Source organism: Linepithema humile, chromosome 1 (assembly GCF_040581485.1).
Source record: "Linepithema humile isolate Giens D197 chromosome 1, Lhum_UNIL_v1.0, whole genome shotgun sequence".
NCBI lineage: Eukaryota > Metazoa > Arthropoda > Insecta > Hymenoptera > Formicidae > Linepithema > Linepithema humile.
Genome location: NC_090128.1, coordinates 5,302,696 through 5,327,568, shown reverse-complemented (window position 1 = coordinate 5,327,568; position 24,873 = coordinate 5,302,696). Strand labels below are relative to the sequence as shown.

The 24,873-nt window shown below is 43.4% G+C and overlaps 1 protein-coding gene and 1 long non-coding RNA gene across 3 annotated transcripts in view; one reads left to right on the top strand and one right to left on the bottom strand.

The window, feature by feature from the left end:
- Nucleotides 1-24,873, top strand: part of lobo (lost boys) — an 86,014-nt gene that overhangs the window by 43,319 nt on the left and 17,822 nt on the right. For both annotated transcript variants that reach the window (XM_067361166.1, XM_067361165.1), the window contains exons 2-3: nucleotides 18,162-18,515; nucleotides 18,635-19,052. In XM_067361166.1, coding sequence (XP_067217267.1) covers nucleotides 18,204-18,515; nucleotides 18,635-19,052 — 730 coding nt within the window. In that variant the 5' untranslated portion in view covers nucleotides 18,162-18,203. The remainder of the gene's footprint in view (nucleotides 1-18,161; nucleotides 18,516-18,634; nucleotides 19,053-24,873) is intronic.
- On the bottom strand, nucleotides 1,295-4,720 carry LOC137001933 (uncharacterized). The gene is made up of 2 exons (XR_010891747.1): nucleotides 2,649-4,720; nucleotides 1,295-2,002 (listed from the first exon to the last, which is right to left on the bottom strand). It is a non-coding gene; the product is annotated as an uncharacterized lncRNA (long non-coding RNA).

Sequence of the window (24,873 nt, the reverse complement as noted above, 5' to 3'; positions counted from 1 at the left end):
TTTTCCTTTTGTAAAATTTTGTCTAAAGCTTGATTTTAGAGTTATAATTGAAAACAGTTAATCTAAAAACCAACTCAAAACTAAATATATATAACTCAATATAATATATAATATATAACTCAAAGACATCAGATTGTTTTGAATCATTCTGTATATTGTCTTTGTATATCTGTATAGAAATCGCGAGATACATACAGATTTCAGAATATAGAGGAAGGTGGGGTAAGACAGACCGCGGGGTAAAATGGTCCATTTATTAGATCTTATTAGTAAGTACCTTTATCTGCTGGATGAACATACAATTACTTTCCTTTTTGATGCTTTTCAACGGTTTAAAAATTGCGTCATTATATCATAAGACTATCGTGAGTTATTTATAAAAAAACGTCAAATTCTTGCAAACAGATCTCGTGATCTAATTTCTTAGTATTACATTTGAAGTGACTAAGATTGCAAAACTTAATATTTTTTTATTTTTCTACAAGTTCCATGTTTCTGGTTATTTGGAAGTAATAATTCATAAGTTACATTTAAAAAATAATTTTGATAAAGGTAAATAAAAATAAAATAATATTAATGTTGTTATGTGGAGTAAAACGGACCAATTTAAATATTTGTTCTACTTATACTTTCTATTTATAGTTTTCTACTTATATATTCTATTATATTTGCTCTTATTTGAGAGATATTTTACATCTCTTTTTCTTTTTTAACAATTTCTTGTTTTTTAATCATTTTTCTAGTTGCTAAAGATGCCTAGAAATTATAAAAGAAAATCGAATCGATGTAAATGGAATGAGAAAAATTTATACAGAACCTTAAAGCCATGTTAGAAGAAAACATTGGTAAACGAGAAGCTGCAAAGAAATTCTCTGTTCCAGCTACAATTCTTTATCAGCTTGGTCCATTTTACCCCACCTATGAGGTAAAACGAACCAAAATTAAGTTTTATAAAAATCTTAATAATAATTCAAACTTTTGCAAGTTTTGAAAATTTAACATTATGATCTTATAATAAACAGTCTACAGTTTCTTTATGCTTATGAAACAATTCTTATGCTAAAAATCAGTTATTTTTTGTCATTAATACAAAAAATATGGCCATTTTTGCTTGGAAGGTCCGTTTTAAAGGAAGGTCCACCTTCCCCTATGTATTTAGTGAAATAAAACGATTTTTTAAATCATCCGTTTCTTTACCTCACTCTGTATTAATGCTTTTCCAATCGCCTTGTCGACTCTTGGTTTTTGGAAATTCATAAGTTCATATGTATAAAGAGAGCTTAAAAATTTTAAATAAAGTAAAAAATATTTTATTACTTACTAATCATATAAACAATAAAATACGCATAATACAGTTTTAACACTTATAAAACTGTAAGGTGGTTATTTTTTTATAGGTTTAATTCGTAATTTTTTCATTGGTTTATACACATTTTATATTTTTTCCTCAGCAAATACTTATTTTCGTGTTTCTTAATCATTTACTTTTCGTATTCGCAATTTTAGGTCGCAATTGCACGGGTTATGCGTCATAAATTTAGCGTATATAAAGTACACTGAGAGTCGCGTAATTCATTAGTCCACCAAACGCGACGTCCTTGAATTATTTTTCGCACCCGTGGCGTTATTTAACACATTTTTAGCGAATTTTGAAATAATTACGAGTGCACTCTTGACCCGCGCATCGAAATATCATAATTACAGAAGGGAGAGAGGCATATGGAGATTTTTTAATTAAACACTGGGCACACGAAAATTGATGCACAATCCTGCGGAATGAGTCCCCGTAAGGCGTGACGCAAACATTTTCAGGGCCTCGGGCAGGGTAGATAGGAGGTAGTTAGCGGAGGAAGGCTCGTAAGATTTCGATGTGGTGGTACGTACTTTATCCTGTCCACCGCGCCGACCTTAAGATTATTCCACACCGGAAAGCGCGGTGTGATTTCATACCTGCTTGCTCCTGCTTGGTACCTGCTGTGTTTCTTGTACCTGCGACAGAAGACTGTAACACAAAAATTGCACCTACGATGTAAAATTTTATTTTGATCGCGGTTTGTAAAGAAAGCAAGAAACATCTCGCTATAAAATATATTAAAGAGATACAATTTGTTATTTCTTTGGCAGATACAATTTCAAATAAAATTACTTGATTTCGAAGTAAATGTATTTGTCAAGATTAATTAGAATTTTAATGTATATTTTACAGAAAAAAAAGTTATCAAATCTCATTCTTGGAATGTCAAATAAAATTAATTTTTTATTGTTTAAACAACTAAATTCAAAATTTGATAGAAAGCGGCAAATCTTTGACATTAATTTAGTACAAATTTGTATCATTGATATTTTCTCAATTTTCTTTGCACGATAAAAGAATATATTTTTCTATACAAAATATAGACAAGTAATAATAATTAATGCTAGCGATTACATTACATAAATGAGTGAATAAAATATATTTAACGTCTCATGGATGACTGCTTTGCTTTTTAACTTTTCGGAAATATATGCTTGTGTCCTGTGTACGCAGCTTAAAACTTGCGGGTCGCCCACCCGCGCACAAACACACACGAACACAGCATCGTTATATATATATGCAACTCGCGGTGCACATACTTGTGTTTGCTTCTCTCTACATCCTACTCGCTCACCCAGCCTTCAACTGCATCTCTCCTTTTCTTTACCCTCGAGTACCGTTGGCTGGTCTCCTTCTCCGTCTTTCGCACTGCAAACGCGTCCATTCCTCCTTCGTTTCGGACCTGAACACCGAAGGTAGATCGATCGGACGATTTTCCTCGGGGTTTTCCTCTGCGACGACCACCCCGCGACGAGTCGAGAAATTGCTCTCAGGGCTCCCGATTCGAGCGTGGAAAAAAATTCAGGTCGATCGAACGCACTCTCGCGAGAAGGACGATGGGAAAGAGGAGTGGGAGCTGAGGGTGGTTGGCAGGGGTCGAATGAGGGCGGAAGAGGGCCGCGGGCGGAAAGGGGAAGCGGTGAAAAGAGAGAGAGAAAGAGAAAGCGACGCAGAGAGAGAGAGAGAGAGAGAGAGAGAGAGGGAGGGAGAGAGAATGAGATAAAGCGAAAAAGGGTGTCCCCAAACGAAGCGTGGACATCGCGGATCTCTTGACGGATTTACCATCGGGAGGGGAACGAACGAGGTCACGGACTAGAGAAAGGAAAAACCCGCGTTTCGACGAAAAATTTTTACCTTTTTTTGTTTTTTTTATTTTTATCTGTAACTAATCGGCCGAAAACCGCCCTGCTGTGTTGCCTTTTTTCTTTTGTCTATTCTTTGGGTCCGTTGGGACGATTCGTTCAACTTCCGGCGGGAGAACGCAGAATCGAGGGACGCTTCTTCGCGATTCCCGCTCCCGGCGCGATAACGGATCTTATCGGTGCGTGCGAAACGAGTTCGTTCCGGTTCCGCGCTCGCGCCAATTACGGTCGCGTCGTTATCGCTCGTTTTCGCGCGCTCGCCGTCTCGTTTTATACATAGCCCAGCACGGGAGAGAACAACGACAACGAGCAACGGGTTCTGCAACTTCGTACGGCCCTGCTTTTCGACAAACTCGCACCATGGCACTGTCGCCGACCGATAATTCGAGCCACCGCGAGCAAACTCCGGGCGTCTGCTCGCGACGCGACGCGCAAAGTTGGCGGACGACCGGCGTGGAATGAGATCGCCGCTGTATCCGGAGATAAATACGCCGGGAGAGAAAGAGTGAGAGGGAGAGAAGGAAAGAAAAAGAGAGACAACGAATGGGTGAAAAAAAAACGCGCTACTCGTTCTGGCGAGTACTCGCGGCGACGAACCAGGTGATATCGCCTCGTTTCACGTGGCTTTATTCTCGAGACTAGTGACGCTTAAATTTAATGGGTCGTCGATATTTTTTTGTCCACTTGTATCGAACGCCGCAGGTATTAATAACGATCAGTTACTATATTCATTATCTGTCCGAATATCAGCCTGTCACTCTAAGTATCTCTCGTCGGCGATAGAGCGATGAAAATTCCTACATCAATCAATCGAAAAATCTTTCATATCGATCAATAAAATTAGAAGGAAATTGATTATGAATTATTGATAAATCTTTGACATTTTTGTTCTAATTGCAGTTTGTGTTCGATATCGTCCTTGAAATATCGAATGCGTAAAGACCGAGCGTTATTTCTATAAAATTATTCGGCGCAAAAAGCAAAGTATTATTCAATACTATCAATACTGTTCGATAGCGTTGAAGTTTCGTGAATCTCGCTGTGTAACTTTTACGTGACGCCTCGAAATAAGAGAGCGGGCGTACACGGCCGCTGGTAAACGAAGGAGAAACGTGCGCCAGCATCGAATGAAATTCAATTGGATCGACCGTACGAGATAAGGAATCTCGCGTTCTATCTTACGGCGCTGTTATGCCGATTACGGCGTCTTTAGTATCCGGTGATACAGCTATTGACCGGCTTAACGTGTCGCTCGGCCTGCTTAACCCTGCACTTACTTCGATCTTTAGCGGAGTATTAAAGTTAACGCCGGAAAGTACCATGCAAGCGTGTACAAATCGTTTTATTAAATATTCCCAGGCTCTAACGGCTCTTGAAAATTTGCAACAAACTTAATGAGTGTGCTAATTGAAAGCGTTGCAACTCCACGCGAAACGCGTTAATGATTTCGCGCAATGTGTGAAAAGTATAAAAAAAAAAAGAAAAAAGCATTCGAACGTGTATCTCGCCGTGAAGACGCGGCGATAATCCGGACATATCCTTAATGACACGAGTCTTTCGTTATCCGGCGATAATTGAAGTATTGCGATTCGCGCTCGAGACGAGATCGTGTCCAAGGCGCTTCCTCCACCGGTTTTAATTTCGACCTCTGATCCGCTCCTCCGCACCGTTGCACCAAGATTACCGGTTTGCGCTATTATCGCCCCGTTATTAGCCATTTAATAAATTACTGTGAAAGCATCGGAATAAAAAGAAAAAAAAGAATATCGATCGATCGATTGCTGGGAACGAGCGAACGAGCGGCGCTCATTAATTCTAACGACCCGACAAACGGATAATGACGCGTACGCATCGTGACTATTCCTCGATTCGCACGAACCGGCGGCAAAATGACACTGTTAACCTCGCGCCCGGCGATAACAAATATCGGGAGGGCAATAATCGTGCACGCACCGGCGAAATGTTCGCGACCCGCGGGGCTTTTAACGATTCGCGCGAGTCTCTCGCTTTATCTGGACGAAAATATGTAAGTGTAATTGTAACGCAATCGCAATTCACGCGTGATGCGATATAAAAGATTGCATTCATTTGATACAAGTACATGCGTCACTAATAACCTTGAATTAATCTTAATTTTTTTCGCTTTTAAAAAAATTATCAACATATTGTTATTCAACCTATTACGTATTATTCGCTTCGCTCTATTATTAATTACACTTCTCACGCAGGAAACTAAATCGAGAGCGCATTTCGCTTTTAATAAAGTTCATCCCTTTTTTTCCACCTTCGCACGACACGATGTTTTTCGAACTCGCCGCTCGACGCGAATGCATCGGTTTTTACAAAAATAACGACGCTTTCGCGTCGCTGCGCAACAATATCATCCCACCCCATCATGCCACCCTACGGACGGCACCTTCTACCTGCGCACACGTGTGTTATTTATGATTAGAACTGGGATTACCTCGGGGGGACATCGATGTAATGACCGATCCTGGCCGTTTCTCGACCGTTTCACGACGGAGAGTACGGGACATGCGCGAAATTTTTGCGAGGACGAAATCGCCGGCGTGAACCCTCGTACTTACGGGAACGAACGCGCTTACACACGTGGAGTAATATGTGTGGCGATTACGTGGCGCACACAGGGCGGAACGAAACGGCGCTGCCGTGACGTTACATAGCTCTCGCTATGACTATGCCTGTAACGAGCGAGGAAGGGAGAGTGAAAAATAGAAACCCGGCGGAGAGCAACGTAAAATGACGTCATTCAAGTTGGTGGACAATTCTGGGCTCGACCGCCCACGTGGCGGCCTCGTGAACCTTTTCGCCGATAATCTTCAGGTTCTCCCAAAGTCCTTCGGAGTACGAGGTGACGGTCGATGCACTCGAATCGAGCGAAATTGATTCACGCGGAAACTTTGTGCATGTATCAAGCGGCCCGGCCCTTTGACCGATTATCCTTCGATTATCTGTCCAATTTGTTTGATAGAAATATCTTTTTAATATAGCTTCTTACATAATCGATTAATAATAGAGACGTGAGGAAGAGGGAACACAAGAGAGATAACACGCGTATAAACAACATGAATAACGTTTAATGTCGATTCTCTCTCGCTTTACGATATCGATCTAAGCTTATTAAAATACGCCTTTTTATCGCGCATCCTACCGAAAAAGTAAAAAAATAAAGAAACGCGGGAAGAAAGTCGTTATGATGTCTTTTCACGTCGTTTGAGCAGTTAAACGAGTAGTACAGATGTTAATTTCATATCGCGTTCTCTCTTTGTGATTCCAGATTAGCAATTACAATCGCGCTGCCGCTTTAACGCGATATCCCCGGAGTTCGCGCGGATTATTATGTATTTGTGCAAACTTGCGAAACTTAGTTACGAGATGTTAAACCGGATAATTTCTGCTTAAGAGTACCTTAACCCGACCTTTATTACATCTGCCCGCTAATCGTTTTAATGAAAATAAGAGATAAACACGAGCGGGAACGGAACAAAGATTGCACGATAAAGTCCGTTCGTGATCCTGGATCCTTAAAGGTAGTGGACTTTAATCGAATGCCACTCGGAAACAATAACTTCAATTATCGTTCTCGTTGAAAGCGCCCTTTATTCAATGCGTCATTATTGTTTCTCTTTATTAATGCAATTGGCATTATTCAATGAAGATATCGACGCGAGTGCGTCGATAAACCGCTGAAATCGCGCGCGAGGCAATGAAAAAACTAAAACAATTGGAGATTAATTTGCAAGCTACTTCAACGGAAACAATTTGCAGCAAATTAAGTCCTCGTTTAGTGCATTATTCGCAACAGCTTGCGTGAACCGTCACGAGAGCCCGGAACAAACGTAAGAAGTCGCGGGAGATATTTATCTGGCTTATGCTAATGAGACGAGGAGCCGAAGCCCAATCGGTGATACCGATTTTAATCGTGTACCTTGGCGGAAGAATCGAAAATTGGCGAAATTACATCGGTATCGTCGAAATTATCGCGCGGCCGAGCGCCGCCTCTCTCGTTCCTCGGCCTCGGAGTCGCTCGCGAGCGAATATCGCGAGATCGGATCGACCGACCCGGTATATCCGCGATCTCTCTCGCCTCCCGAATCGGCTCCCGACAAAGAAATACACCACCCTTGGCTTGCCTTGCCCGAGCCCATCGCGTGTACCGTCGCCATCATCTTCGACGTATACATAATTTCGCTCGGTCGCTCCCTAATCGACTCCTCGCGCTCTCCCTTTATCCCTCTCTCCCTTTCTTTCCCATTCCCCATCTTTCTCTCTCTCTCTCCCTCTCACTCTCCTTTCCTCTCGTCCCCTGTTCTCGCGTATCAGGTGCGTCACGAAGCTCTCCCGGTGCCCGCAGGCATCGATTTCGATGCCCAACGTCGCAACCCGGCTCAACGTCGTAAGAAACTCGTCTCTACCCTCCGCCCCTCCTTCCCAGCCTTCGCCCTCCCTATCGCCGGCGGTAATTTTGGACCGGGTTGCCGCACGGTTCTCGCGCGCGAGAGGAGACGGCGAGGAGCTCTGCCTTCCACGATACCTCCGATCGCAGGATAGGACCGAGGAAGCTCCGGAATGGGGTAGATGTTGGCGTTCGAGGGTGTAGAAGGTGGACGAAGAGGTCGCGGACGACAAGGGGGGAAAGGCCGCCACGACCGTGTGACGGAGAACGTGAAGGGTGTGAGGGCGCGGAGGGTGGTAGAATAGGATGGCCGGAGAGGGTGGCGGACGTGAAGGTGGTCGTGAAGGGTGACCCGAGGGTGGCCGGACGGACGAAGAGAGTTGGAGAAGGAGGGACACCTTGCTGGAAACGCGTCGGTTCGCCGGCACGCTAAGTATAGGCGTCCTCGCGACGCCGGCCGTCAATATACTACCCCTAACTAACCCCCCGGAGGGTCCGTGGGTGGTGTGTTGCTGACGGAGAAAGGCAGGCGGATCGTGCCGGAGCGAGCGGATCGAGCGAGAGGGTGGAAGAAGAAGCGGGAGAACGCGCGATGGCGCGCGAGGGACGCTCGAGCGAGAAAGGGCGGAGGGACGACGACGGCGACGACGGCGACGGCGACAAGGAGGACCGCGAGACGTAGTCGTAACTGAGAGAAAGGAAGACGGCGTGTTGGAAGGAAGAAGAAAGTAGATGCACGAGGGGTCGTGCCGTTGCCGTCGCCGACGTCGTCGTCGTCATTCTCCTCGTCGCCGTCTCGCTGGTTGTTGTGTGCGCGCGCGAGGAAGTAGATGGGCACCGCTATCCGACCGAGCATCCTATCCCATCCTATTCCTCCCGGCACTATCCTATCCTGACGTGGCTTAGTTTAGCTTAGGGCCTCGCCACCCTGGAAGCTTCCTTGTTGGAGGGACGAGGAGAGATACACGCGAATCACCGGCGCGAAGAAGAAAGAGAGAGCGGATGGGCAGGGAGAAAGCGAGAGACAGAGACTCGGCGAGCGAGATCGCGGAGGGAAGGCCAGAGACCGCGATGGTCGGAGGGTGGTGGTGGGCGGCCGGGTGGATGGCGAGTTGGTGGAGGACTCGCAACGACGACGACGACGACGACGACGGCGAGGGAGATAGAGCGCGGGCGAGAGAGCGTAGGGTTGGCGGCGGTAGGACATTGCGGATATATTCGCCTCTATCCGCCAGAGCGCCGGCGAGAGAACCGGCCTCCTCCGCGCGCTCGCTCTCTCTCTCTCTCTCTCTCTCTCTCTCTCTCTCTCTCTCTCTCTCTCTCTCTCTCTCCGCACCACCAACCGGCGTGGCGTAGCACAGCATCCTCTCTGGGGTTTCTCTCTCCTGGCCATCCTGCGACGTAATCAGCGAGAGAACCCGCGCCTCCCGTCCACCCCACCCACCCGCTCTTCCACGTCAACCTCCCCCGTGCCACCGCCACCGCTGCCGCGTTCGCGCTCGCCCACTGCCTCCCCCTCGTCGTCCTCCTCTGCTTCGGATCTCGCCACCGACCCACCCTCTCCCTCTCTCTCTCTCTTCTGCTTGCTCTCCCGCTCGCTTTCTCTCTCACTTTGCGCTCCCTCGGCACCCCCTCGGCATCCCTTACACCACTGCCTGCCTGCCTGCCTGCCGTGGCATGCATCTATCCGGACGTCTATCTACCTATCTATCTCGATGCACTGGGTGTCCGTCCGAAAACCAGCTTCCATTTCTCCGCTTGAATAAACGCGAACGGTGCGAGCGGACGCGCGTGTCCCACCGCGCGATCGCAACGATGCAAATCCGCCGCGATTTCCCCTCGCGTTTTAACTCGAATCTTTAATTCGCACGAAAATCTTCAACGCCGAAAATGTCCAGTCACTCGATTTTCGCACGGACACTGCCCTTCCCGCATTTCCATCGAGGTGACAATTCGTCAATTTGAACTCTTAATACGTTTCATATGTTTAGAAATAGAAGTATATGCTAAACAAGAGGCGATTATCGAAGGAAACTAAGCAACGCTATCCTGCGATATAATGTCCTGCGGTTCTTATTAATAGTGTCCAGTTTCATTAGCAAACGATCAGAATGGACTGCTGAACATCATCGAGCGACTGCCAAATGAATGTTAATAGTTGTAATTGAATTCCAAGTGACGGTTGAGAGATGAAGGGGCATCTTTCACAAAGTTACGCGAAAATTGCGCATGAAAAAACGAGAACCGAGACAGCGTCGCGGCTCGACGAAAGCGCGATCGAAATTTCATTTTAATACCGAAATCGCGCGGCTCATAATGGCCACTTTACTGCCACTTTACTCTCTTTCCGTTTCTCTTTGTCTCTCCCTCGTCCTCTTTTTTTCCTTCTTTTTTCGCAATACGCCGCGTCGCGAGTAATTATGGCGAACGCGAGCGGACAGGCGGGAGAGAGAGAGAGAGAAAGAGAGGGAGCGAGACGACAGTGTGGGAATACAGCGCGGCGTACACGTGTATCTGTTATTGTGATATGGATGTTAATAGGTTAGGGGGTCTCCGGAGAATGTGGGGTGAATCACGATTTCGATAAGGGTTTATGTTCCTCCCTCTCTCCGCCGGCCGTTCTTGCCCTCCCGCCCGCGCGCCCATCCCTCGATGCGCCCTCACCTCCTCTCTCCCGCCCCTTCCGCGTTCTCTTTCTCTCTGTGTTACGCTGTTCTCTGTTTCTCCCTCTTCTTCCGGCCCGCACGCTCATTGAAAACCGGTTCTAGAGTGCTTCTCCATCGCGCCGCCGGCCGGCCGGCCGGCCGGCTCACATTCTCGCACTCGCTCGCACTCGCTCGCGTGTCTCTCGGCACGGATGGTGGTGGTAGCCGCGCATATATGAAACCCGTATGCGCGTGTCCGTTCGTATTTTATAGCGCAGACGTCAGAACACGTGTACCGCTCGTTAGAGAGTACCAGCGAGCCCCGATCGCGCCGCGTGTACATACGTTACACCGCTATATAACGTAACGATCGCCGGCCGCTTCTCATCGGTCTCGGGCGGCGAGTCCTCGAGGTTCATTCGATCTCGCAATTGATACGGCGATTTTTTTCTCTTTCTCGAAGACTGCGGATATTGAATCGTTAATACGTCAATTCGTGTTCACTGGCGTAACGGAGTATCGTTGAAAAGATCGCTCTCTCTCTCTCTCTCTCTATCTCTCTCTCTCTATCTCTCTCTCTCTCTCTTTCTCGTGTGCGCGCCGGAAGCGCGTATCCGGCGAAACATTTTGGAGATATATACGTTGTATTTATTACATTTTGTTTCGTGCAACGCGCGAGAATTAATGGAGCGCCATAAAAATCTCGACCCGAGCGGGTCAACTTTCCGGCGTCCTTCTACAACTCGGCAACTTCTTTTCGCTTTCGTCGTCTAAAGGCGCGTGCGGACGCGGTGTTTATAAAGTTTCCGGCTCTCTTCCCGCGCGTCCCTCCCGCCCTCCGCCCCGCGCACAATCAACGCGCCATAATCCGTTCAGTTGCACGACAAAGTTTCAAACTCGTCGGGCGGCCGCCCACGCGGCCGTCCGCAAGCGGCGTGGAAGGGCGTGCGGGGCGGAAGCGCGCCGCATACCGAGAGCAATTATGACGTGCATGGTAACGTTTAACGGCGCAACGCCCGGCCGCGTTAAATACCGTCGAATATAACATTTCTGCCGGCGACACCCCCCTCGTTCACCCACTCGTATTCTCTCCGTCTCTGTGCGCCGAGCTCGCGGCGCGTCATCGCGCGTAAATACTGACGTCACCGCGTCGTTCGCGCGCCGCGGACGCCGACGTGCGAAAGAGGAGCCGAGGCACGACCTCGCCTCGCTTCGCCGCGCTTTGTCGCGAACGCGGCGTGCAAAAATAGACGCGCTTAATGCCTTCGCCGCCGGCCGGCAGCGGTGAGGCGCGACAAGAGGAACGGAGGAGAGGAGACGTCCGCAGAATGGCGTTTACGAGATTCAAATTACGTGGAAATCCCGATTAACGACGCGAAATCGCCGCTCGTTCGCCGGCGATTACCGAGAAAATACTCGAAACCAGTTTTACGCTGCCCGGACGAGAGCTGTGACGTCTTTTACATCGCGCTCTCGATCGCGTCTCGCGATTGCGGTCGCCGTATCAGACGTATCCGGCCACGAAGAGGAGCGCATTTTTCAATAATCGTCTTCTCGTACGTCCATCTATATTTATGAAAACATCTTTAAAAATATGATATGAAAAATATAATACGGATGACGGCGTTCAAAAATAGAGAGGAAGTCTAATGATCCTTATTTTTCAACGTTCCGCCTTAATGAACGTTCCCTTAGTATGTAGCTCGTTTTCAAAGGTACGAATCTTGAAAAAAAAAACGAAAGGAAAAAGAAAGGAAAACCCGTGGAAGGTTGAAAAACGGACGCGAAGCCAAGTAATCTCGAGCGCTTCGACGAGCATGCTCGCGCATCTTCGACGTAGCTGCGGCCCTCATTTTTCGATATTCGCCTTTAACGAACGTCCCCTTCGTACGTCCTCTCGAGTTGGTACGGCGCGCACGTAATGATGCCGCGCGATAAAACCGCGCGTCTCGTCGTTGGCGACGACGACGAGAACGACAACGATAGCTCCCTCGTCGTCTCTCGCGCGATCGCGGGGGTTCGACTTTATTCCGCAGTTTTCCGCACACCGCGTACACACGCCAGCGAAGGGATGGCGGCATGTTCGATGCTCTCGCCGTTGGCTCTCCCGTGTGCACGGTTCGCAGGGCATGTAACCGCGTAGGTGTAAGCACACCCATACGTATACGCGCGCTTACATAGATAGTATACGTTTACGCGTGTACGTGTATGTGTGTGTGTGCAAGGCGTTTTCCACCTCGCGCACTTACACGCGCGTCTCTACGGGGACGAGGCGAGGTAGTACATAGGCTACGGGCAGAGGCTAGGTACTATCTAGTATCTAGTAATACGGGGTACTAGGTACGTGCGCGCCGCGGACGCCAAATAGTGGTTCGCATATTCAGAGATAGCGACGTCGCTCAGCGCGATCGCCCCTGATTTAGGCCCTCGTTCCGTCCCTCTCCCTTCCGCTCACTCTCTCTCACTTACTCACTCACTCTCTCTCTTCTCTCCCAGCTGTCGTTCTATCTCTCTCTATCATTTCCCCTCTATCTCTCTTGCCCTTTCGTACTCGCGAGAGCGAGCACTCCTCCCTTCGTCGCCGACCGCGCTTCTCCCTCGGTCGCCGTTCCATCTTCCCTCGCGCGCTTGCACACAGGCACACGGGCTATATATATGTGTATATATATATAAAATATATATATGTGTATGTATGTATATGTATGTATGTATGTATGTATATGTGTGGACCCTCGCGCGCACGGGTTCACACATATATACACGCACACAGGCTCTCGGGTCCACGGATAACGTCCTCGATACGCCGCGCGGCACCGGCGGCACGACATCGAGGCGCTCCGAAAAGCGCTATCTCCGCAGCACCTCGCTCGAAGCCTCGACTAATCAGCGCTTCGATCCGTGCTTTCGAGCGTCCTACTTTGATCATCGCCCGCTCGCTCGTTCTCTGTGAGAGCGCGACGTCCTCGTCGTGTAACGACGTTGTACCGTTGTATAAATCCGGAGATCCGAGACGCGAAGAAATTCTCTCTCTCGCGCGCGGGCGAATCGTTCGAGCGAGCACCGCGTGCGCGGCAACGCACGGACATCGCAGAAGACGATGAAGACACGTCGATGAGAGAGGAGCGATATATTTAGACGCTTCGGACGTCTATCCTTCGCGATTCGCCTCGACGCGCGCGCGTCGAGCTATTCCTCTCGTTCGGTTCTATCGGCTTTAAAGTGCGATTTCGTCCGCGCTTAACAATCCCGCGCCTTCGTTATTGCGCGCCATTTTGCCGCGTATTTTGCATCGTCCGGGTCGAGTTAAAAATCACGAACGCGGCGAAATAGGTCACCGCGTTAACGAGGAAACGCGCGCCCGCGAAAAAGCGATAATTAATTATAAATTCGCAGAACCGCCGGTATAGCATTACTTCGTCCGGTAAAATGGCCGATTTGCGAGCGTAGTGAAAGCGAAGTTTCGAATTAACTCGACGACGACGAGAACTGCGGCTGAAAGAAAGGCCGCAGAGCGTGAGAAAAAAGCAGAAAATTTCAAAATACCAGGACGCGTTCGTAATTCCTACCAAAGTGGCTGTTAAATCCTCTAGTCTATTTATCATCTCGCTCGCGCTCAACATATTTTGCAATATATTTGTCCATATGTGCGAGACGCGTAATTCGCGAGTCGTAAATTTTCGCAGCTCGCGCTCGAGCGTGGCCCGCGTTAAGTTCGCGGTTGAGAAACACTGAGCCAGCTGCCGCGGCGCGGTGGTATCTCTGCGTTGTCTGCTACCTCACACCCTCGTCTTGCGTCCCACGTGGATGCCGGTCGAAGGGGTCGCGCGGAATGAGGGTGACGCGCGGGGCCGTGGCGGCGCGGCGCGGCCGGGGCGACGGGGAGATGCGGGGGGAAGGACGGAATGACGGCGAGGCGCGGCGCAGCGCGGCGAGGCAAAGCGCGGGGAGAGAGACGGCCGAGGGCAACGGCGGCGATGAGGGAGGCCGCGAAGGGGAAAGGCGCGGAAGGGAGGTAGGTAGGTTGCTTCGGTATGGGTTGGGTCGGGTGGTCAGAGGGGGCGGAAGTGGGCGAAAGGGTCGAGGGATATCGTCGTTGCCGTCGCCGCCACCCACTGACCATCTCTCTACCCTGCCCTCATCGTCGTCGTCGTCGTCGTCGCCGCCGCCGCCGTCGTCGTCGTCGTCGTCGTCGTCGTCCAGGCTTCTTTACTACGCATCTGCAAAAAAACAGTCCCCCTATATAGCATTTCGAGACGTGGCGAGATCCGCGAAAGGTGAAAGAATAAAATGCGAGGCAGCGTCCGTCCGCGTACGCGGCGCCTGTTATTTCGATGGATTTTCCCAGTGAGATTGTTCTTCGGCAATCTGTCGGAGATAAAAAGTTGAAGAGCCAGGAGAAGAATGAGCGACGCAGCGATATCGAGAGCCGGCGGAAGGGTGGGAGAGCAAGGGGAGAGCGGGTGGCGGGTGGAAAGTGTTTAAACGCGATCACTGGGACACGCGTTGTTACGCGCTCGCAATGTATTTTTCCGTCTCCGTCAGTTCCTATTCCCGCCCGCTTTTCCCGTCTCTCTCTGTCTCTCACACACCAAGTGCGAAGAGAGAACGAGAGTGCGGCGTTGTACGGTGCAATAAATTCTACTCGTAGATTATAATACGGTGGTGTAGGTCATGGACCGAGGACGATACGCACGCCACGCCACGTGCTCCCCACGTTTGCTTGTATACATTCTGTCTCGCTCCGTTTCACAGACCCTACCGCTCCACGTCGACGATTACTGAATGTGTTCACGTATTTACTCTTTGGTATTATTATTATTATTACTTCTCCGGTGGAGACTGATACGGAACATATGGTGGATACACTCGAGCGCTTATCCACCGCTGATGAGGCAGTGTAGTCGTCGTAGAAGACGAGCTCTCTAGTGCAACAGTTGGAATATCACGGTATACATTGTAAAAATTTATAATAATTATATCATTTGCAATTCCCGATGTTTCATAAATGTCTATATATATCTTTGGCACCGTGTATTATATATTTCCGCAAAAGTGCATTCTTATAGTTATCTTCAGAGTTTAGCTGGATTATTATTTCTTGCTCCGACAGCAATATTTATTGAAAAAGCGCTGTGCACAGTGCATCTATGCACATTTATGCAGTACTGCATTTTTCTAATGGTATCTCGTTGATAACTTCTCGTATAATCTTTGTTAGATTATAATAATTCTGTACTGGTTGATGGTAATAATGTACAAAGTAGTGCTATTATTTATCCGAAAATACTAGTAGAGGGCAGCTGTAACCACCAGTAAACAAGGTGTTTTATTTTAATTTCCCCGAGCAAATATTTCGAAAAATATGAAAAAACGTTTCGTACAAAAATTTTCGAGGGGAACATAAGATGATGTCATTGATTTGACCTTGGATAGTCGTTTGAACATCACATGAAGATCACCTTCAATTTCTTAAATGGAAATCCCCATTTTTCATTGCATATTCTTGTAACTTACCTCGAGAGCTTTTCAAAACACTACAGGGTAGACCATTTTATTTAATACACGCGAATATCTCGAAAAGGAGAAGTTTTTTCAAAAAAATGTTTGAGATAAATGTTTTATGGCTTCGAGAGGAAAAGACGATGACATTATCAATTTAATTGTAGATGGCGCCACTTTCGAGATTTTATCATGGCTGTCATTTTTTTAAACAAAATACTCTATTTTTGATTCCAGAATCGAATAGCTGATGTCAAGAGCTTTTCAAAACACTATAATGAAGTTATTTTTCATTAAGTACTTTTCGAGTTATGAGGCTTGAAAGTTACAGCATTTTGATATAAAATACAAAGAATGAAAAATCCTTTTCTGTAATTAAAGTATATATGCTTATACAGGGTGCACGGTCGATTTGAAAGGATTTTTCATTCCACGCAGCCAAAAAAAAGAAATTTACGAAAAATTGAAGGTAAAACAGATCGGTACCTGTTTTTACCTTCAATTTTTCGTAAATTTTTTTTTTTTGGCTGCGTGGAATAAAAAATCCTTTCAAATCGACCGTCCGTAGTGTATTAGCATATGTACTTTACTTACAGAAAAGGACTTTTCGCCTTAAAGGGATCCTAAAGTGGTCTGTTTTACCAATTTTTTTCAACAGACTATACTTTTTTTTTAGCTGTGTAGAATGAAAAATCCTTTTCTGTAATTAAAGTATATATGCTTATACAGGGTGCACAGGGTTTTTTTCACATTATGGATATTCCATGTATATACGTAGGATATCGAATGTTTACTGGGTATATGACAAAAACACTTGGCCTAATTAAATAATGAAATAATTTTAATTTTAAATAATTTATTTCATAACATTAAAAATTTTATGGAAAGTGGAGTCTACACTGGACTCCACTCTTAAGTCAATAAAAAATAAACAATTTTCATTTATTCGGATATTTATCTACTCAATTTTTGAATAATCAGTTTATCTAAATTCCCTGTGTTGGGATTCAGATATTAAACTGATAGAAAAAGTTTCTACATCTTCAATATTATTATGCTGTTTGTAAGTTTTATGTTTTCATGATTAAAACTTAGGCCGGTATTCACACATAGTCCGTTCTTATATTTAAGATTGTCTTAAGTTTTGTCTTAAAATGCTACGAACCAATCAAAAAGCCATATTAGTATCTTAAGACGACGATGACGACGACTTAAGACGATCTTAAATATAAGAAATGACTATGAATACCGGCCTTAAATACGAGATCGATAGCACATAATGCGTCACATAGCGGCAAGCAAACGAACTAATGACTGATTCTATGGGCGGTATTCATAGTCCGTTCTTGGCTGCGTTCCGAAATTCACTGCCAGTACTGAAAATCTACAATATACGTAACGTAAATTATAGATTTTCAGTACTGGCAGTGAATTTTGGAACACAGCCCTTATATTCAAAATCGTCTTAAACACGGACTTATATTCGCTCTCTTCGTCACACATAGATTGTGTCTGACGAAGAGAGCGAATATAAGTTTATACTTAAGCGATCTTGAATATAAGAACGGACTATGAATACCGGCCTATGTATATCCATACGATATGATTGTTGCCTATGTATGCCTATGTATATCCATAAATGTATCTACATCAGCGTATATCGTATGTATATACGTTACATGTGTATACATGGAATGTACACGAGGTATATTCTATGTGTATACAGGCAGCGATCTCGTTCGAATATACATTCTATGTATATCTATAAAATATCTTATGTATATCCACAAATTTATCTACAGCGTATATCATATGTATGTACATAGTATATACAGTACATTTTTTTCACATTATGGATATTTTATATATACATAGGATATCGAATGTTTACTGGGAAATTTTTATTTTGTATTTTAAAAATGACTGAAATAATAAATACTCATTATTTCAGTCATTATCATATAAAATACAAAATAAAAATGTATTGAATATACGTGTATATGTATATATTAATTGATTAATTAATTTTGTATTTATTACATAAAGATAAAAATAAGAAAAGTGTCAGACATAACGGCCTACTGGGTGGGAAAGATTTTTTACCGATTTTCCATGAGTGACTCTTTTGCAACGTGTTCTTTCAATCTTCGAAGCATAGAATGTTATGAATTCTTGTGATTTTTACATTAAAATACAGCATTTATGTTACATGATGTTGTTGAGAAAGATTAGAATCGCCTTTACAAAAGTAAAGTCCTCTCATAGGACCTCTCATAAGTTTTCTCATAGGACGATAAAGTTTTAAAATCATAACGAAAGCAAACATAATCGCAAGACATTATTAATAAAAATTTTATCATTAATGACCGTGATTTCTGTTTCAGCCAAAATACTTGCGATCGCCGACATGGGTGCTGAATTTTCAGATGGGCAATAGCTTCGAGTGTGCGACACTTTTGGTCAGCTTGTTGCTTGGACAGGGTTACAATGCGTATGTTGTAAGCGGATATGCATCGCGCGAGCAAGTGTTGTGCGATATGACTAGAAGAATTTGTCCTTATCTTCCGGAAAAGGAACAAACACTACCGCGTACTGAGATGCCTAAAATCGTCAAATATCAATTAAAAGCACCGCCAGATTTCAGAAGTCAATTTCTGTTAGAGCTAGAAAATCGTGAGAGAAAAAGAATAGAAGACGATTTGCGACAGCAGGAAGAAGAGCGACAAAGGATGATCGCTGTACGTGTTAATAAAAGCGCGTTTTTTACTTTAATAAATTATTCAATAAATGATAAATATTATTAGATCTTTAGAATTTATTGTGTTTTGCAATTGTTTATTTAATTCTACGATTTTAGGAGTTCGAACATCCGCGACCAGATAAATATTTCGGCAACAGAATACATGCATGGGTGGTTATTTTACCGGAAGAAAAAGGCGTGCGAGATCGAGAAATTACGGAGCCAATTTTTATCGAGCCTTCCTCCGGAAATTCGTATAATCCTACCGAGGATGAAACCAATTTATTGTATTTGGGAGTTGAAAGTGTTTGGAACGATCAAAATTATTGGATAAATATGCAGCCCCGCGAGAAGAGCTGCGCGGAGATTATTTGGGATTTGAATAAAATTGAATTGTGGGAGCATTTATTGCCCGGTGAACCGCGAGCTACGCGAAAGGACACGGACGAAGTTGAAGAAGACATCGGCGTAGAGCAAGATAAACATTTAGATATGCCGGCTTCGTATGTGAGTGAGATTCATCTTAACGATTTAGGTATGTAATTTTTTTATATCAATTGCCTTCAATGACATATTTCGAATATTAATATGATATGATTACTTTTTAAGCTATTTAACACATTGCTACCGTCGTGCGGTTGAAATATATATATTATAATATATATAATACCCATAATATTATAATGTATGTATATATTATAATATATATTATAGTAATTAATAGGAAACGTTATTTTTAACGCAATTCCTTCTTTCCTCTCTTCTGGAGGAGAGAACAATTTAATATTTTTGACTTGTGTCATTTTTCTTACGGGTGTGCGATATACTAAGTGTTTTATAATCTTCGTCAAAACGCGCGTGTATAGGTAAACTGAATAGAAAAGTCCTTTACCGTTTTGCAATTATATATTGCACAATAATGTATGAGATATTAATTAAAAAGTAGCAAATGCCTCAACTGTTGAGTACTAATAGAATCTACCATTATTTATCGTTTTTTAATGATTTTTATTTTGTTAGCTTTATATCATGTTAGCAGGACTACGATTTTTTTTAAATAACACGCGGTACAAAATTCTTTCTGGTAGTACAAAATAGTACACAATAGGTAATAAATAAAGCGATAAATATAATTTGATTTTGCAGATTAAATGTTTAAGAGATCGGAAGAGAGAGAAAGATCCTTCTCGAGGTTAGATGAAATGGGGGTTGTTTTAAAGGGTTAATGGAAATATTTTGATTTTTTTTGGATGGCACAAATTAGTACAAATTCAGCACAATTGTATACATTGTGTATTTTTCATTTATATATATATATATATATATATTTTTTTTTTTTTGGTTCTGCTAGCTTAGTATAAAGTTAGCAGCGCCTTTTTTTTTAAATGGAGTATAGAATTATTTTTTGTGGTACAAAATAGTACGAAATAAGTACTAAATAATTTAATAGGTCGCATTCGAGTCTGTTGATTTGGTCCTGCTAGCTTATAAGAGGTAAAATAATTTGGACTGCCTAAATCGGCCAAATATCTGCGCGCTCGTCCGATTTCGATCGTTCAGTTTCCAAAATTAACATTTGTAGGCGTATAGAACCGTAAGACTTATTTAGATATTTCGTAGACGGTTGGGAATATGCGATTGACCTTGAGAACCGTCGTGAAGGTCATGTCAAGGTCGGCATAAATTTTTTAAACGGGAACCCTATATTTTTATATCATATTCTTGTAGCTGACGTCAAGGCGTTTTCGAAACACTGATTACAAAACCTTTTTAGATGATATTTTCCTGAATTATGAGTTCAAAATGTAAGTACCGCCGGCGTAGCGTTACCCCCCCCCCCCCCACACGTAAGAGGCAAGGAGACTTACTTTCATCAAGCACCTCGAAGCATGTAAATCCGATCGTGTGTTCTCCACGCGATACATCTTGGGTACATTTGTCCTACCCTGAGTTGCTGCTGCAAGCTACCGGACATGGTCAAAATCCTCTTTATTCCACTGCATTTCCTTATCAGTCCATTTTCATTAAATTGCTCGTTCATTAATTTTCTGCCGTTTCCTTTCCTTTTTTTCTTTGGACAAGGGGGGGGGGAGGAGAACTTATCATGGATCCATTATCCATAATCTTCTTCACATACTATACATTTCTTATTTGCTTCGCATATCATTTTCACATGTTCAAATTTGAAACAATTATAGCACAGGTTCTATTCTGATTATTTAAATTTTTAATGTAAGTGTCGATGATTGCAATCGCGAGAAATGGCCTAAAAATATGAGATGAATCCTGAGATTTCATTAAAATTATGCATTTCTGGGATAAAAAACTTCCATTGCTGGACACGGGATCAGCCGATAAATTCCGGGACTTTCTCGGAAATTCAGGACTTTCCCGGCGGCAACCATGATTCTTCATTCTTGTCCTTACTTACTTGAACCCTACGGAACCCTCGATTCCTTTCTTTTTAACTCAACATTCTCATGCCTTTTTTCTATCCCTCCTACCTGCTCCGTTCTATTCTAACCTGCTGTACCTCTTTATAAGGACCAAAATCTCAGATTTTTAAGTATACGTTACGTATATTATAGATATATGCGCGCATATGTGCTTTACGGAACGCAGTTAAGATCATACAGGATGTCCCATTTTTTATTCCAAAATCTAATAGCTGATGTCAAGAGCTTTTCAAAACACTATAATGAAGTTATTTTTCATTAAGTACTTTTCGAGTTATGATGCTTGAAAGTTACAGCATTTTAACATAAAATACAAAATATCTTGTAAAACATTCAATTTTCGGGAATCTTACCTTAATACTTTTATGCACAAAATAATGAAACGAATCAATTGGTATAAAGAAAACACATAGTTGCTTTCAAGAAAAAATATGTAATTTGCAACATGCAACTGCGTACTTTTTTTTAAAACCAATGTGTTTTCTTTATATCAATTCATTTGTCTCATTATTTTGTGCATAAAAGTATTAAGGTAAGATTCCCGAAAATTGAATGTTTTACAAGATATTTTGTATTTTATGTCAAAATGCTGTAACTTTCAAGCCTCATAACTCAAAAAGTACTTAATGAAAAATAACTTTATTATAGTGTTTTGAAAAGCTCTTGACACCAGCTATTAGATTTTGGAATCAAAAATAGGGTGTTCCATTTAAAAAAACAAAGTTGACCTCCATATGACCTTGACATGTACACCCTAGGTTAAACCAATGTCATCATCGGATGTCCCCTTCCGAACCCAACAACTTTTGTAAGGGTTATTTTCGGATTGGTGGCTCCCCTGACGAGATATTCAGGTGCGTGATTTAAAATGGGACATCCTGTATATTAGATACAGCAACTATCGGAATACTAGAATACGATAAATCATGCTTAACACAAACATTTTACAAACATTTATAACATTTTATTACGGCGTCTGTTTCGCCCTATCCGTGGATCAGCTTCCCTCACGGGAACGCTTAAACAATTCTGTAATAAATTGATCTCTGTGAAGTTGGCCCCCCCTTTTTTAAAATTGAAAAAAATTATTAGAGTTCTGGATGCCCCCCGAGGAGTTCTAAAGTTTTCAGACCATTTTAGAAAGAGTTCTGCCATTTAAAGTAAAGAAAACACCATTTGAAAAATCGGGGGGCTAACTTCACGACGCCCCCCATTATGTAAAAAATCCAAATATTTTTATAGTTCTGAGTAGATTTCAACTAGTTCTATAGTTCTAGATAAGTTTCAAAAATAGTTCTGCTTGAAATACTACGTAAATTAAATTTGAAATTCTCGACTTAGAAAACGAAAAATAGCGAGAACTCATTCAATTTTGATTTTAGCGTTTCGTGCCTAAAGGAAAATCGTTAGAACTCGTGAGAGGCTATAAAGAACTCTCAACAGAACTGCCGGTTACCGAGAAACAATTTTTTTTCCTATAGGACTTAGAAATTTTTCGAATCCGAAACTTCAACCATCGAGAACTTTTTTATTTCGCCTCTGAGCGCTTCGAGTGTTAATAATTATCGCTAGAACTATTCGGTGGGCATCCAAAACTCTCAACAAAACTATCGGTTACCGAGAAACAATTTTTTTTCCCGTAGGACTTAGAAATTTTTCGAATCCGAAACTTCAACCATCGAGAACTTTTTTATTTCGTCTCTGAGCGCTTCGAGTGTTAATAATTATCGCTAAAACTCTTTGGGGGGCGTCCAAAACTCTCAACAAAACTATCGGTTACCGAGAAACAATTTTTTTTCCCGTAGGACTTAGAAATTTTTCGAATCCGAAACTTCAATCATCGAGAACTTTTTTATTTCGCCTCTGAGTGCTTCGAGTGTTAATAATTATCGCTAGAACTCTTCGGGGGGCGTCCAAAACTCTCAACAGAACTGCCGGTTACCGAGAAACAATTTTTTTTCCCGTAGGACTTAGAAATTTTTCGAATCCGAAACTTCAACCATCAAGAACTTTTTTATTTCGCCTCTGAGTGCTTCGAGTGTTAATAATTATCGCTAGAACTCTTCGGGGGGCATCCAAAACTCTCAACAAAACTGTCGGTTACCGAGAAACAATTTTTTTTCCCGTAGGACTTAGAAATTTTTCGAATCCGAAACTTCAATCTTCGAGAACTTTTTTATTTCGCCTCTGAGTGCTTCGAGTGTTAATAATTATCGCTAGAACTCTTCGGGGGGCATCCAAAACTCTCAACAAAACTGCCGGTTACCGAGAAACAATTTTTTTTCCCGTAGGACTTAGAAATTTTTCGAATCCGAAACTTCAACCATCGAGAACTTTTTTATTTCGCCTCTGAGCGCTTCGAGTGTTAATAATTATCGCTAGAACTATTCGGTGGGCATCCAAAACTCTCAACAAAACTATCGGTTACCGAGAAACAATTTTTTTTCCCGTAGGACTTAGAAATTTTTCGAATCCGAAACTTCAACCATCGAGAACTTTTTTATTTCGTCTCTGAGCGCTTCGAGTGTTAATAATTATCGCTAGAACTCTTCGGGGGGCGTCCAAAACTCTCAACAGAACTGCCGGTTACCGAGAAACAATTTTTTTTCCCGTAGGACTTAGAAATTTTTCGAATCCGAAACTTCAACCATCGAGAACTTTTTTATTTCGTCTCTGAGCGCTTCGAGTGTTAATAATTATCGCTAGAACTCTTCGGGGGGCGTCCAAAACTCTCAACAGAACTGCCGGTTACCGAGAAACAATTTTTTTTCCCGTAGGACTTAGAAATTTTTCGAATCCGAAACTTCAATCATCGAGAACTTTTTTATTTCGCCTCTGAGTGCTTCGAGTGTTAATAATTATCGCTAGAACTCTTCGGGGGGCGTCCAAAACTCTCAACAGAACTGCCGGTTACCGAGAAACAATTTTTTTTCCCGTAGGACTTAGAAATTTTTCGAATCCGAAACTTCAACCATCAAGAACTTTTTTATTTCGCCTCTGAGTGCTTCGAGTGTTAATAATTATCGCTAGAACTCTTCGGGGGGCATCCAAAACTCTCAACAAAACTGTCGGTTACCGAGAAACAATTTTTTTTTTCGTAGGACTTGGAAATTTTTTGAATCCGAAACTTCAATCTTCGAGAACTTTTTTATTTCGCCTCTGAGTGCTTCGAGTGTTAATAATTATCGCTAGAACTCTTCGGGGGGCATCCAAAACTCTCAACAAAACTGCCGGTTACCGAGAAACAATTTTTTTTCCCGTAGGACTTAGAAATTTTTCGAATCCGAAACTTCAACCATCAAGAACTTTTTTATTTCGCCTCTGAGTGCTTCGAGTGTTAATAATTATCGCTAGAACTCTTCGGGGGGCATCCAAAACTCTCAACAAAACTGTCGGTTACCGAGAAACAATTTTTTTTCCCGTAGGACTTAGAAATTTTTCGAATCCGAAACTTCAATCATCGAGAACTTTTTTATTTCGCCTCTGAGTGCTTCGAGTGTTAATAATTATCGCTAGAACTCTTCGGGGGGCGTCCAAAACTCTCAACAAAACTGTCGGTTACCGAGAAACAATTTTTTTTCCCGTAGGACTTAGAAATTTTTCGAATCCGAAACTTCAACCATCGAGAACTTTTTTATTTCGTCTCTGAGCGCTTCGAGTGTTAATAATTATCGCTAGAACTCTTCGGGGGGCGTCCAAAACTCTCAACAGAACTGCCGGTTACCGAGAAACAATTTTTTTTCCCGTAGGACTTAGAAATTTTTCGAATCCGAAACTTCAACCATCGAGAACTTTTTTATTTCGTCTCTGAGCGCTTCGAGTGTTAATAATTATCGCTAGAACTCTTCGGGGGGCGTTCAGAATTTTCAACAGAACTATCGGTTACCGAGAAAATTTTTG